This window comes from Hylobates moloch, unplaced genomic scaffold (genome assembly GCF_009828535.3).
Source record: "Hylobates moloch isolate HMO894 unplaced genomic scaffold, HMol_V3 SCAFFOLD_12, whole genome shotgun sequence".
Classification (NCBI taxonomy): domain Eukaryota; kingdom Metazoa; phylum Chordata; class Mammalia; order Primates; family Hylobatidae; genus Hylobates; species Hylobates moloch.
Window position 1 is genome coordinate 48,608,618 of NW_026652287.1, and position 14,511 is coordinate 48,623,128.

At 51.4% G+C, this 14,511-nt stretch overlaps 1 protein-coding gene across 1 annotated transcript; it reads right to left on the reverse strand.

The window, feature by feature from the left end:
• Nucleotides 1–1,829: 1,829 nt before the first annotated feature.
• PGLYRP2 (peptidoglycan recognition protein 2) lies at nucleotides 1,830–12,638 on the reverse strand. The gene is made up of 5 exons (XM_032171542.2): nucleotides 12,448–12,638; nucleotides 8,686–9,756; nucleotides 5,065–5,275; nucleotides 2,818–3,115; nucleotides 1,830–1,937 (listed from the first exon to the last, which is right to left on the reverse strand). Exons 1-5 carry the CDS (start codon nucleotides 12,506–12,508, stop codon nucleotides 1,848–1,850), a joined length of 1,731 nt encoding a protein of 576 aa, XP_032027433.1. The 5' UTR covers nucleotides 12,509–12,638; the 3' UTR covers nucleotides 1,830–1,847.
• Nucleotides 12,639–14,511: the final 1,873 nt, after the last annotated feature.

Here is a 14,511-nt window from a genome sequence, read left to right on the forward strand (position 1 = left end):
AATTTTTTTTTTTTTTGTAAAGAGACAGGGTCTCACTATGTTGCCCGGGCTGGTCTCCTACTCCTGGGCTCAGGCACTCCTCCTGCCTCAGCCTCTGTAGTGGCTGGGACTGCAGATGTGTGCCACCATGCTTGGCTTAACATGTTCTATTTCTTGAGCTGGGTCCTGGTTACATGGGTGTATGCTGTTGTGAAAATTCATCAAGCTGTGCCCTTGGGAGCACTTTCTTGTATCTCTGTTAGGCTTCCACAATTGTTTACTTGAAAGCCAGAAGTGAATAAATGCCATTCTGAGGAATAAATGAGTCAGCATCAATCTGGTCCAGGAGACGGGTACCAGCTGGCCCCTCTCCCTCTGTGTGACCTCAGACAAGTCATTTCCTCTCTCTGAGCCTCGGTTTCCTTATTTGTACAAGACGATAATATCAGTTTCAAAAGATTCATGTAAGCCTTTGTCTAGTCAACAAATGTTTCCCGAGTGCCTATTACGTGCTAGATGCTGGAGAGGCTGCAGAGAACTAACCAAACTTGGTTTCTGCCTTCCTGGAGCTCACAGATGATGGAGGTAGATAAGATCCTAAACTCATACATGAGACATTTCTAGCTGGTAAGGAGGACCTAGAAGGAAATAGGCTGCAGTGAATGCTGAGCAAAAATGCCACTCTTTGAGCTGGAAAAATCAGAGAGGACTTCCCTGAGGAGGTGACATTTGCAGCCATTTGTGTCTAGCAGATGGAGTCCACTATGTCCGTGTAACAAGCATTCCAAAAGTGCCAAAGAATTAACATGTCCCTGAGAGCATCCCTCACCTAATAACTGATGGGAATTAGTGTATAAATACTCCAGCTCCCTCAACCCTTGTGTGGGATAACTCAGGTATGTGTCCTATGCTCTCCCCCAGGGCTTCCCAGTGAGACTGAGCTCTCTTGCCTACAGTGGAAACTTGCTTGAAAACACATTATTTCCTGGCTGCCTCCAGTTCCCTGCGTTGGTACCTGGGTTGTTCACCTCTCTTTTTTTTCTTTTTCTTTTTTTTTCTTTCCTTCCTTCCTTCCTTCCTTCCTTCCTTCCTTCCTTCCTTCCTCCCTCCTCCCTCCCTCCCTCCCTCCCTTTCTCCCTTCTTTCCTCTTTCTTTCCTTCTTTCTTTTTTTTTTTCTTTGAGATAAGCTCTCACTCTGTTGTCCAGGCTGGAGTACAGTGACGCAATCATGGTTCACTGCAGCCTCGACCTCCCAGCCGAAGCAATTCTCCCACCTCAGCCTCCGGAGTAGCTGGGACTACAGGCACACATTATACCTGGATAATTTTTCCTTTTTTTGAGACAGGGTCTCGCTCTGTCTCCCAGGCTGGAGTGCAGTGGTGCGATTTCAGCTCACTGCAACCTCTGCCTCGTAGGCCCAAGTGATCCTTCTACCTCAAGCATGTGCCACCACTCCTGGCTAATTTTTTGTATTTTTGTTAGAGACAGGGTTTTGTCATGTTGGCCAGGCTGGTCTTGAACTCCCCAGCTCAGGCGATCCACCCTCCTCAGCCTCCCAACATGCTGGGATTATAGGCATGAGCCGCCGCGCCTGGCTATGCCTGGATAATTTAAAAAAATTTTTTGCAGAGATGAGATTTCACTCTATTGCCCAGGTTGTTCTCAAACTCCTGAGCTCAGGTGATCCCCTCGCCTCGGCCTCCCAAAGTGCTGGGATTACAGATGTGAGCCACTGTGCCCTGCCCTGGGATCTCCTCTCAATAAACTACTTGTACTGGAATTATTGTCTTAAGGTCTGCTTTTGGGAAGACCCAAACTAAGACAATGCGTGATGATGCAGGAACAGAGACTTTGTTTCCATGCTGTCTTTATTGGAGGTCTGTGGCTGGCAGGGTCCTTGGGGGTGGCCCCCTCCTGGATCTCTGAGAGACACTCCTGGAAGGTCTTGGCTTCACAGTCTGGAAAAAGACAAGAGAGTGTGAGGCTTGGGGGTGGTTGTGGTGTGTGGCTGGGTCTGCCCTCCTGGTGGTGGAACCCTGGATCAGGGAGGAGACAGTGGCCCAAAGTGAGAGAGTGGGGACAAAGCCAACTATAGGCCGAGATGGATATGCTAGTCAATAGCTTAATGAAATGGAGTGGCAGTATGTAGGTAGCATGAGATTGTTCAGGTGTGATTCTAAAGTTGTTTTAGTGATGGCAGTCAAGGGCTGGGATGAGGTCATCAGGTCAAAGTTGTGCTGGCATAAGAGTTGTCATCAGGGGTTAAGGAGTCAGGGATGAAACAAGCAACCTCAGAGTTGAGATTGTCTGGGCAGAGAATTGCAACACAGGATTAAGGACTGGACAGAAGTTGTGAAGGCAAAAGGTCACAGCCTAGGTTTGTGTTGTGTGGACAGAGGGCCTTCGGGTAGGGGCAGCGGTGAGGTCAAGGTTCGGCAGGCCAGGGTGAAGTGGTGCAGCCTGACGGGTTGTGACTTGGGTAGAGAAGTCATGACGGCCAGGCTGAGGTTGTGAGGGCGGAGGGGCTGTTGGCGGGTGTCAGGGTCCATGCCCTGGCTGGAAAGGTAGAGGTATTAGGAGCTGGGGAAAGGACAGGCTGGCTGGGTCTGGGGCTGAGCTGAGGCTGCATAGGCAGAAGTCACAGGATCAGGGATGTTGCCCACAGAGTGACCCGCAAAGGCTGGGCCTAGGTTGCCTGAATAGACGTGCCGCAGGGAAGTTGGGGGCCTGGCTGAGGCTGTGCGGGCACAGCTGTTACAGGCAGGGGGCAGGGGCCTCGTGGAGCTTGTGTAGACGGAGGAGCGGCGGGCCGTGGTAGTGCAGGCTGCGAAGACTCACCGCGGTGAAGTGCGGCCAGGTGCGCAGCAGGTCGAAGAGAGCGTCGCCGGGGCAGTCGGTGCGCACCAGCTGGCGGTGGCCCAGCAGCGCATAGTCTGGCCGCAGGAGGCCGGCGCGCACCGCACAACTCGGGAGCGTGTCGCGCACCGTGCGCAGAGCGGCCTCGGTGGGCAGCGCCGCGGTGTAGTTGCCCACTATGGCCACGCCGAAGCCGCGGGAGTTGTGGCCGAGCGTGTGGGCGCCCACCCAGTGCCAGCCGCGTCCCTCGTACACGTAGCCGTCCGAGCCCACCACGAAACTGCAGAGGGGAGGGAGAAGCAAGCACCATGCGGCGTGAGGGGGACCCGGGCCCTTATCCGCTTCTCCCCGATTCGGTTGGTGTGCCAAGGGCCACCGACCCCAAGACCCGGGGGGTCGCGCCGCCTGCGCCCCATCCAGCTCTGTTCCACTCTCACACCAGCTGCCACTCTAGAACCGTTCGGTTTCTCTGGATCTGCCCTTCAGTACTGGCACGCCCCTTTCTGCCCTCCTCCTCCCCACCTCTGCCTTTTCTCAAGTCCAGTTCTTGCCCAATTCAGAGCGCTTTTCTGTTTTCTTTTTTCCTTCCTTCCTTCCTCCCTCCCTCCCTCCCTTCCTTCCTTCCTTCCTTCCTTCCTTTTTTTTTTTTTTGATGGAGTTTCACGCTTGTCGCTGAGGCTGAAGTGCAAGGGCGCGATCTCGGCTCGCTGCCACCTCCACCTCCCGGGTTCAAGAGATTCTCCTGTCTCAGCCTCCGAAGTAGCTGGGATTACAGGCGCCCGCCACCACGCCCATCTATTTTTTTTTTTAATTTTTATTTTTGGTAGAGACCGTGTTTCGCCATGTTGGCCAGGCTGGTCTCGAACTCCTGACCTCAGGCAATCTGCCCGCCTCGGCCTCCCAAAGTGCTGTGATTACAGGCGTGAGCTACTGTGCCCAGGCTTCTCCCCTCCCCTCCCCTCCCCTCGCCGCCCCTCCCTTCTTCCCTTCCCTTCCCTTTTGGAGACGGAGTTTCCCTCTTGTAGCCCAGGCTAGAGTGCAATGGCGCGATCTCGGCTCACTGCAACCTCCGCCTCCCAGGTTCAAGTGATTCTCCTGTCTCAGCCTCCCGACTAGCTGGGATTACAGGCATGCGCCACCATGCCCGGCTAATTTTGTATTTTTAGTAGAGACGGGGTTTCTCCATGTTGGTCAGGCTGGTCTGGAACTCCCGACCTCAGGTGGTCCGCCCGCCTCAGCCTCCCAAAGTGCTGGGATTACAGGCGTGAGCCACCGCGCCCGGCCTCTTTCTTCTTTTCCAGACGGGTTCTCGCTCTGTCACTCAGGCTAGAGTGCAGAGATGGGATCATAACTCACTCAAGCCTTGAACTCCTGGGCTCCAGCGATCCTCCCACCTTAGCCTGCGGAGTAGCTGGGACTACAGGCACGCAACACCACGCCCGGCTTTTTTTTTTTTTTTTTTTTTTTTTTTTGAGACGGAGTCTCGCTCTGTCGCCCAGGCTGTAGTGCAATGGCGCGATCTCGGCACACTGCAAGCTCCACCTCCTGGGTTCACGCCATTCTCCTGCCTCAGCCTCTCAAGTAGCTGGGACTACAGGCGCCTGCCATCACGCCTGGTTAAATTTTTTGTATTTTTTAGTAGAGACGGGGTTTCACCGTGTTAGCCAGGATGGTCTCAATCTCCTGACCTCGTGATCTGCCCGCCTCGGCCTCCCAAAGTGCTGGGATTACAGGCGTGAGCCCCTGCGCCTGGCCTTTTTGAGTTTTTTTATTTGTAGAGATGGGTGGTATGGGGGGTGTCTTCCTATATTGCTCAGGCTGGTCTCGAACTGCTGGGTTCCAGCGATCCTCTCGTCTCAGCCTCCCAAAGTGGTGAGATTACAGGCGGGAGCCACCGCACCAGACCTCCTTGTCTGTTTTAGGCCACCTCTGCCTGGCCCCAGACCCGGACTCTGCCACAGGTCCCGCTCCTCTCCCAGATCCCGCCTCCTGTACTACTTCTCTACCCTGACTCGAGTCTCACTGTTTAGCTATTCCCGGTCCCTATTAAGGCCCCGCCCCTAGCCTAGGCCACGCTACCTCTCTAACTTGGCTCTACCTATCAGGACTCCTCCTTGGTCTTGCCAACTTTATTCGGGTTCAAGCCGGGTCCCCTGCATCAGGCTCTGCCCACTCAGACCCCATCCCCGAACGTGGGTCCCGCCCCCTCCCCGGTCGGGTCCCTCCTACCTGTAGCCGATGTCTTCCCAGCCTTGCGTGTCCTGGTGGTAGCGCTGCATGGAGCGCATGTTGGCTGCGCAGCGCGCGAAGTCCGTGCAGGGTGGTGCAGGCACGTAGGTGTGATGCACGTACAAGAATCCCAGCGGCAGCTGCAGCGGCTTCGGGTGGCCCCGATAAGGCGCCGCTCCCCAGCGGCAGCGGGGGTGGATGGCCGGGCATCCTACAGGCAAGGGGGTTCAAGGCTGGGGTCAGGAAGTGTTTCTCTGCCTGCCCCCACCACCCCCATTAAAGCACACATACAGACCATCCCTCAGCCTCCTCTCAGATTTGGAAAGGGTCCAGTCTCACCCCACATTGGTCCTGCCTGGGGACCAACTAACTATACTCAACTAAATCTATTTTATTTTTATTAAAAAAAAATTGGGGGTGGGCCGGACGTAGTGGGTCACACCTGTAATCCCAGCAGTTTGGGAGGACAAGGCGGCGGGTGGATCACTTGAGGTCAGGAGTTTGAGACCAGCCTGGCCAATATGGTGAAACCTGGTCTCTACTAAAAATACAAAAATCAGCCAGGCTGGTGGCACATGCCTGTAATCCCAGCTACTTGGGAGGCTGAGGCATGAGACAACTCGCTTGAACCTGGGAGGTGGAGGTTGCAGTGAGCCGGGATTGTGCCATTGCACGCCAGCCTGGGCGACAGAGCAAGACTCTGTCTCAAAAAAAAAAAAAAAAAAAATTGGGAGTGGGGGCAGGCATGGTGGCTCACTCCTGTAATCCCAGCACTTTGGGAGGCCAAGGTGGGTGGATCGCTTGAGCCCAGGAGTTCAAGACCAGCCTGGGCAACATAGTGAGACCTCATTTTCTAGAAAAAAATAAATCAGATTTCCCAAAGCAATCTACAGATTCAATGCAATCTCTATCAAAATATCAATGTCATTTTTCACAGAATTAGACAAAACTACCCTGAAATTCGTAAGGAACCAAAAATGAGCCCAAGTAGCAAAAGCAATTCTAAGCAAAACGAGCAAGGTATCACATTACCTGACTTCAAATTATACTACAAGACTATAGTAACCAAAACAGCATGGTACTGTTACAAAAACAGACACATAGACCAATGGAATGAAATAGAGAACCCAGAAGTAAAGCTGCACACCTACAAACAATAATTTTCAACTAAGTCAACAAAAATAAGCAATGGGAAAAGGACTCCCTATTTCAGTAAATGGTGTTAATGGTGCTGGGACAACTGGCCAACCATATGCAGAAGAATGAAACTGGACCCCTAACTCTTACCATATACAAATATTAACTCAAGGCCAGGTGAGCTGGCTCATGCCTGTAATCCCAGCAGTTTTGGAGTCTGAGGTGGGTGGATCACCTGAGGTCAAGAGTTTGAGACTAGCCTGGCCAACATGGTGAAACCCCATCTCTACTAAAAATACAAAAATTAGCCACGCATGGTGGTGGGTACCTGTAATCCCAGCTACATGGGAGGCTAAGGCAGGAGAATTGCTTTAACCCGGGAGGCAAAGGTTGCAGTGAGCTGAGATCACACCTTTGCACTCCAGCCTGGGCAGCAGAGCAAAAACTCTGTCTCAAAAAAAAAAAAAAAAAAAAAATTACTCAAGATAGATTAAAGACTTACATGTAAGACCTGAAACTCTAAAATACCAGAAGAAAACCTAAGGAAAACACTTCTGAACATTGGGCTAGGCAAAGAATTCATGACTAAGACCTCAAAAGCACAGGGCAAAAGAAACAAAAATAGACAAATGGGACTTAATTAAACCAAAAAGCTTCTGCACAGCAAAGACATAATCAATAGAATGAACAGACAACCTTCAGAATGGGAGAAAATATTTGCAAACTATGCACTTGGTGTGGGACTAATATCCAGAATTTACAAGGAACTCAACTCAAGAAAGAAAAGAAAGAAAGAAAGAAAGAAAGAAAGACCCACTAAAAGGTGGGCAAAAGACATTAATAGACATTTTTCAAAAGAAGATATACACATGGCCAATAGGCAAAGGAAAACATGCTGAACACCAATCATCAGAGAAATGCAAATTAAAACCACAATGAGATATCATCTTCCTCTAATCAGAATAGCTATTATTAAAAAGACAGAAAAGCCGGGTGATGGCTCACGCCTGTAACCCCAGCACTTTGGGAGGCTGAGGTGGGTGGATCACCTGAGGTTAGGAGTTTGAGACCAGCCTGGGCCAACATGGTGAAACTCTGTCTCTACTAAAAATACAAAGATTAGCTGAGCATGGTGGCAGGCACCTGTAATCCCAGCTACTTAGGAGGCTGAGGCAGGAGAAACGCTTGAACCCTGGAGGTGGAGGTTGCAGTGAGCCGAGATCGTGCCATTGCACCCCAGCCTGGGAGAGAAGAGTGAAACTCTGTCTAAATAATAATAATAATAATAATAATAATAAATTGGAACTATCATTCAATCCAGCAATCCCACTACTGGATATCTACCCAAAGGAAAATAAATCATTATATTAAAAAGATACCTGCATTCACATGTTGATCAGAGCACTATTCACAATAGCAAAGGTAAGGAATTAACTTAAGTGTCCATCAACAGAGAATTGGATAAAGAAAATATGATATATATCACAGGCATGGATGGCTCTGGGTCTGAGAGCCCTGGACGAAGGTCAGGCCCAGGTTTCCAGCTAGGGTGATTGCCAGGAGGCTGTCTACAGTGGTCAGCAGGAAATGGAATACTACTCAGCCATAAAAAATGACATAATGTCGGCTGGGCACGGTGGCTCACGCCCATAATCCTAGCACTTTGGGAGGCCGAAGCGGGTGGATCACAAGGTCAGGATATCGAGACCATCCTGATAAAATGGTGAAATTCCATCTCTACTAAAAATACAAAAAATTACCCAGACATGGTGGCACATGCCTGTAGTCCCAGCTACTCGGGAGGCTGAGACAGGAGAATTGCTTGAACCGAGGAGGCGGAGGTTGCAGTGAGCCGAGATCGTGCCACTGCACTCCAGCCTGGGCGACAGAGAGAGACTCAAAAAAAAAAAAAAAAAAAAAAAAGAAGAAAGAAAGTCTTTTGCAGCAACTTGGATGGAACTGGAGGCCATTATCTCAAGTGAAACAAGTCAAACACAGAAAAACAAATACCATAAGTTCTCACTTATAAATGGGAGCTAAATAACGTGTATGCATGGATGTATGTATCTTTCCACACACTTGTGGAAAGATAGATAGTGGAGATTCAGAAGGGTGAGGGAGAGAGAGGAGGGAGGATGATGACAGATTGCTTAATGGGTCGATGTATGTTATCGGAGTGATGGGTACCTAAAAGCCCAGACTTGACCACTATGCAATCTATGTGAGAAACAAAGTTACACTTGCACCACATAAATTAATGCAAATAAATAAAATGAAGCAAAACAAAATCAGATGAACTCCTATTCATCCCTCAAGGCCCAACTCTTGCATTTCCTCACCTGTGCAGCTGTTCCACCCACCCCCGACCAGATCCCTTGTTGCCCCCTCTGGACTCTCCTAGTCCTCAACTTCCCTGAACATACGGGGTTGGGGGCGTCTGTATCTGTAATGGGAAGGATCACAGGGTGTGGGGAACTTCCTCACCCAGGAAGTCCTCAGTGAACTCCTTGGTAGCATTGGCGGCCACCTGGGCCAGCTGTTCTTGGCTCATGCACTGAAGCTGGGGGTGTACTGGCTCCAGCCTCTGTAGAAGGACAAGGGTTCCCCACACCTGCTGGGCCAGGATGGAGGCTGAAGTCAGAGCAGCCGTGTTCTGCCGTCGGAAGTTGCTGCGGAACGCTGGGTCTCTGGCCACCCCAGCCCCATAGTACTGGCTCAGCAAGTGGCTGAGGGATGGCCGGGGCTCAGGAGTCTGGCTCAGGTAGTCTCCAAGGATGACCCCATCCAGGGCGCCATTGAGGAAGGCCATGGTTAACAGAGATGCCTTGGGGTCCAGGAGCGTAAAGGTCCGAGGGGCAGAGAGCTGGTCCCAGCAGCCCTCAGTTCCCAGGTCTGGATGGCTCTGGGTCTGGGAACCCTGGAGGAAGGTCAGGCCCAGTTTTCCAGCCAGGGTGACTGCCAGGAGGCTGTCCACCATGGTTGGTGGGGACTTGGCTTTGGCATCTGGCAAGGAAGCTTGGACATCTGGACAGCCTTTTGTAGCATCTGGAGAGTTGGCTCCAATATCTGCAGTGGTGACATCTGGAGAGGCATCCCTGAGTCCTGGGGAGGAGGTGACTCTTACATCTGGAGCAATGGCCGCAACATCTGGAAAGGTGACTCCAGTCCCCCAAGGGGCAGCCGTGCTGTCCAAGGGCAAATTTATGACCCTGCGCCCTTGCAGCCCCGCCTCCAGCCCCGCCAGCAGAGGCTCCACAGCCACGGTCGAGCCATCGGGTGCCAGCACCACCCCGTATTCCTGCCCTTCTCGTACATCATGTTGGGCCACCTCCTTGGTCAGGCCTTGCAGCTCTGGGCTCAGTGGGCAGGGATCCACCTCTGCAGCATTGAGGCTCTGTGTCCCCAGCAGGAAGTGGTAGAGGTGATTGTGGGGGCCAGCGTTTGGGGCTGACATCAGCCATGCAGAAACTGTGTGTCTGGCCTTGGCAGCTGGCGCTTTCTGCTCCAGCTCAGCCAGGGCCTGGATGACAGAGTCCATGAGCAGGGGCAGGGAGGCTGCAGGAGGAAAGAATGTGTTAGCCCAGCCGCACCCATTCCTGAGCCTCCTTGTATTGATTCCACATCTTCCCAATGCTCCCAGCCCTCCATGTGATAACCCCATGACCCCCAACACTATCCTTGTATAGATGAGGAAACTGAGGTACACAGACTGTTGCCTGTTGGTTAAGAAGCTCAGACTGTCTGTGAGTACTGGAGAGCCATGACAGGTTTATGAGCAGGACAGAGGTGTGACAAACCTGGCATTCTAAGACTCCTTTCTTAGGCTTAGATTTATTTGGCTGCCATAAGGAAATGGATTTTTGGGGTGCCAGGATAGAAAAGGGGAGACAGTGTGGAGGTGAGAGATGAAGGTGGCAGAAGGTAGGTAGTGACATTGCAGTGGACAAAAGTAGAAGAGTCCCCAGATCTTGAGAGGGAGAGATGGATGGTCTTTTGTGATGAATTGAAGTTAAAAGTTGGGGATGTTAGAGGGAAAGGTATTTTGAAAGATGCCTGGGACTGGCTGCGGTGGCTCAGGCCTGTAATCCCAGCACTTTGGGAGGCCGAGGTGAGTGGATCACCTGAGATCAGGAGTTCAAGGCCAACCTGGCCAACACCGTGAAACCCTGTCTCTAATAAAAATACAAAAATTAGCCGGGCATGGTGGTGTGTGCCTGTAATCCTAGCTATTTGGGAGGCTGAGATGGGAGAATCACTTGAACATGGGAGGTGGAGGTTGCAGTGAGCCGAGATCGCGCCACTGCACTCCAGCCTGGGTGACAGAGCGAGACTTTGTCTCAAAAAAAAAAAAAAAGGGCCAGGCACAGTGGCTCGCGCCTGTAATCCCAGCACTTTGGGAGGCGGAGGCGGGTGGATCACCTGAGGTCGGGAGTTCAGGACCAGCCGGATCAACATGGTGAGACTCCGTCACTACTAAAAATACAAAAATTAGCTGGGTGTGGTGGCACACACCTGTAACTCCAGCTACTCAGGAGGCTGAGGCAGGAGAACTGCTTGAACCCAGGATGCGGAGGTTGCAGTGAGCCGAGAACCCCCCACTGCATTCCAGCCTGGGTGACAGAGTGAGACTCCATCACAAAATAAATAAATAAATAAATAAATAAATTAATTAATTAATTAAATAAAATAGAAAGAAAGATGCCTGGGAGGCAGGGGGAAGAGCAGGATGGGCTTGTGCCATGTTGGGGAAATGTCAGTGGCTGAACTGCAAACCTAGAAATGCTAAAGTTAGGCTCAGAGCTGGTTCAGAGATGGGTTATCAAATAATAGCTAACATTCAGTAAACATTTACTATGTGCTAGCTACTAGTCTAGGTGACTTATTAATGCAGTTAATCTTCACAACCCTTGTGAGGTAGGTCCTATTAGCCCCTGTCTTAGTACATTGGTGCTGCTATAACAGATCTCTGAGGTTGAGTAATTTATGAAAAACAGAAATTTGGCCAGGTGTGCTGGCTCATGCCTGTAATCCCAGCACTTTGGGAGGCTGACGCGGGTGGATCACTTGAGGTCAGGAGTTTGAGACCAGCCTGGCCAACATGGTGAAACCCCATTTCTACTAAAAATACAAAAGTTAGCCGGGTGCAGTTGCGGGTGCCTATAATCCCAGCTACTTGGGGGGCTGAGGCAGGAGGATCTCTTGAACCCAGGAGGTGGAGGTTGCAGTGAGCCTGAGATCATGCTGCTGCACTCCAGCCTGGGCGACAGAGTGAGACTCTGTCTAAAAAAAAAAAAAAAAAAAGAACGGAAATTTATTTCTCATAGTTCTAGAGGCTGGGATGTCCAAGATCAAAGCACTGGCATTTGGGACTTCCTAGCCTGCAGAACTGCAAGAAAGTAAATTTCTCTTCTTTACAAATTTACTCAGTTTCAGGTACTCTGGCATAGAAGCACAAAGGGATTAAGATGGTGTCCCCTTACAGATGAGGCATCTGAAGCACACAGAGGTTAAGTTACCTGCCTAAGGTCACTCAACAAGGAAGTGGCAGAGGCAGGATTTGCCTTTTTTGTTTTGTTTTGTTTTGTTGAGACGGAGTCTTGCTCTATCATCCAAGCTGGAGTGCAGTAGTGCTCAGCTCACTGCGACCTCCTGAGTTCAAGCAATTTTCTGGCCTCAGCCTCCTGGGTAGCTGGGATTATAGGTGCCTGCCACCATGCCTGGCTAATTTTTGTATTTTCAGTAGAGATAGGGTTTCACTGTGTTGGCCAGGCTGGTCTCGAACTCCTGATCTCAAGTGATCTGCCTCCCCTGGTCTCCCAAAGTGCTGGGATGACAGGCCTGGCCAGTAGTAGAATTTGAATCCAGGAAGTCTTACTTGCCACACTCTTCTGTCTAGAATCTAGATTCTTTTCCAGTCCATCACCTAACCTGTGTAGCTTTGTTCTTTTCTGCAAAAAATGCCCTTTCTGGCTTCTCCACCAAATCATTTCTCTTTCTTCCTAGCCTAGCTCTTATGTCTCCTCCTCCAGGAAGCCTTCCCTACTTTTGCTCCCCAGGCCCCAGATTCCTCCCCCTAACTTTGCCCTGACTCTGTGGAGATGGGAATATCTATGTCCCCATGCTGGAGCTTCTTTGAGAGCTTGAGTCTCCAGCCTCACTCCATGCAGGGCAAGTCATAGATGGGACAGCAGTACACCTTCTGCAGAGCCAAGAGGTTTGGTCCCAGGACTCTGCTCCCTGACTCACCTGTCCCTGGGTCTGACCACAGTAGCAATCCGAGTAGGATCCAGAGGACACCCTGGGCCATTGTTGCAGGATTCCAGCTTCCAAGGGGTATTTCTGGTTGGCCTCAGCAGAGAACCTCGGCAGTGCTGGACGGAGACAGGCACAGAGAACTGAGCAGAGCCTTTGGCCACTGTCAAAGTCCAGCGGCGAATGACAGACCTGCCTCTCGTAGAGCTGTGGGCGGGAGGCAGCAGGGACATGGGGCAGCGTACCCTGGGTCAAGGTCATCTGGGCCTCACGGTCTCCCCCAGTCTCTTCTGTCCCTCCTAGGCTGAGGTCAGCGGTCAGTAAGCCAGGCCCATCCCCGGAGGGGCCTGGAGACCAGGTGATTCAGACTCCATAAACTCTGCCTATTCTCCAGAGAGGTAGATCGAGGCAACCCAGCAAGTCCTGTCCCTCCCCATAGTGACAGCTCTGTAGCCGCTGCTGGCCACCAGAGGGGACTCTCAGCTGCCGCCTGCTGTACTGGTAAGACCGGCTGTGTTGAGGGAGAGGAGAAAAGCAGAGGCCTGAAGTTGGCACTGCCTTCTGCTTTTTTTGCAACCAACACTTCAGGCTCAGGCAGAGCATGGGTGCAGGGGCCGAGGACAGTGTTTGCTGAGGCCTGCTCTGAGCCCACGGGGACCAGGGGCTGTCACCTCTCATCCAGTTCCAGCCCTTGATTCCAAGCCACCAGTAGTAGCTAAGAGCAGGGGTTGAGCATGAGTGTTCAGGACCCTGGCATTGTCCCAGGAGCTGGCTTCTGGACTCACCTGGGCTGACAGTGAAATGTCCTTCCTCTTCTCCGGGCACCTGTGACTGAGACCTGCAGAATGGGCCCATCTCCCCTTTATTCTGGCATCAGATGGGGCAGATTGACATGACTGGGCTGTTGTGTATGTAAATTGCTTCCCTGTGGGGCTCCCACCTCAAAACCAGCCCGGGGAGTTTCCAGGAGACCCACTGGCTGGAGACTCAGCCAGGGCGGGCCTGGGAATGTCCAGCCTAAGCCAGGCCTGGGATTCCCCTGGGGGCTACCCCTGGAGCCTCCTCAGGTGTCCTCTTTCTGGGAACCTCCCAGAAAAAAGCTGGGCACACATTGGAGGCTCAGGATGTAGGGTGCTAAGGGATAGAGTGAATGGGGGACACTTCCCAGGGGAGTAAGAGAAAATGTCCTCCTCCAAGCTCGTTTCCCAGGATTTGGGGATAGGAGCTCTGCCTGGTAGAACCATGTGAAGGTTGTAGGCTGAGGCAGGGACTAGGTTGAGGCATCCTCTTTGCCACAAAATTTAAGGCAGTGCTGAAAACCTAAGTCACCAATAATTTTTTTTTTTTGAGATGGAGTCTCGGTCTGTTGCCCAGTCTGGAGTGCAATGGCACGAACTCAGCTCACTACAACCTCCACCTCCCAGATTCAAGCAATTCTCATGCCTCCCTGCCACAGCCTACCAAGTAGCTGGGATTACAGGCATGTGCCACCATGCCTGGCTAATTTTTGTATTTTTAGTAGAGATGGGGTTTTGCCATGTAGGCCAGGCTGGTCTTGAACCCCTGACTCAGGTGATCCACCCAACTTGGCCTCCCAAAGTGCTGGGATTACAAGTGTGAGCCACCATGCCTGGCCGATAAATAATTTTAAGACTTTTTTTGAACTGTTTTATTATTATTATTATTTTTAAAGATGGAGTCTTGCTGTGCTGGCCAGGTTGGTCTTAAACTCTTGGCCTCAAGCAATCCTCCTGCCTCGGCCTCCCAAAGTGCTAGGATTACAGGCGTGAGCCACTGCACCCAGCTTTATTTTTTTATTATTATTATTATTTTTTGAGACAGGGTCTCCCTCTGTCATCCAGGCTGGAGTGTAGTGGTGCAATCTCTGCTCACTGCAGCCCTGCCTCCCAGGTTCAAGTGATTCTCCTGCCTCAGCCTCCCAAGGAGCTGAGATTACAGGTGCCCATCCACCACTTCCAGTTAATTTTTGTATTTTTAGTGGAGATGGGGTTTCAGCATGTTGGCCAGGCTGGTCTCAAACTCCCGACCTCCGGTGAT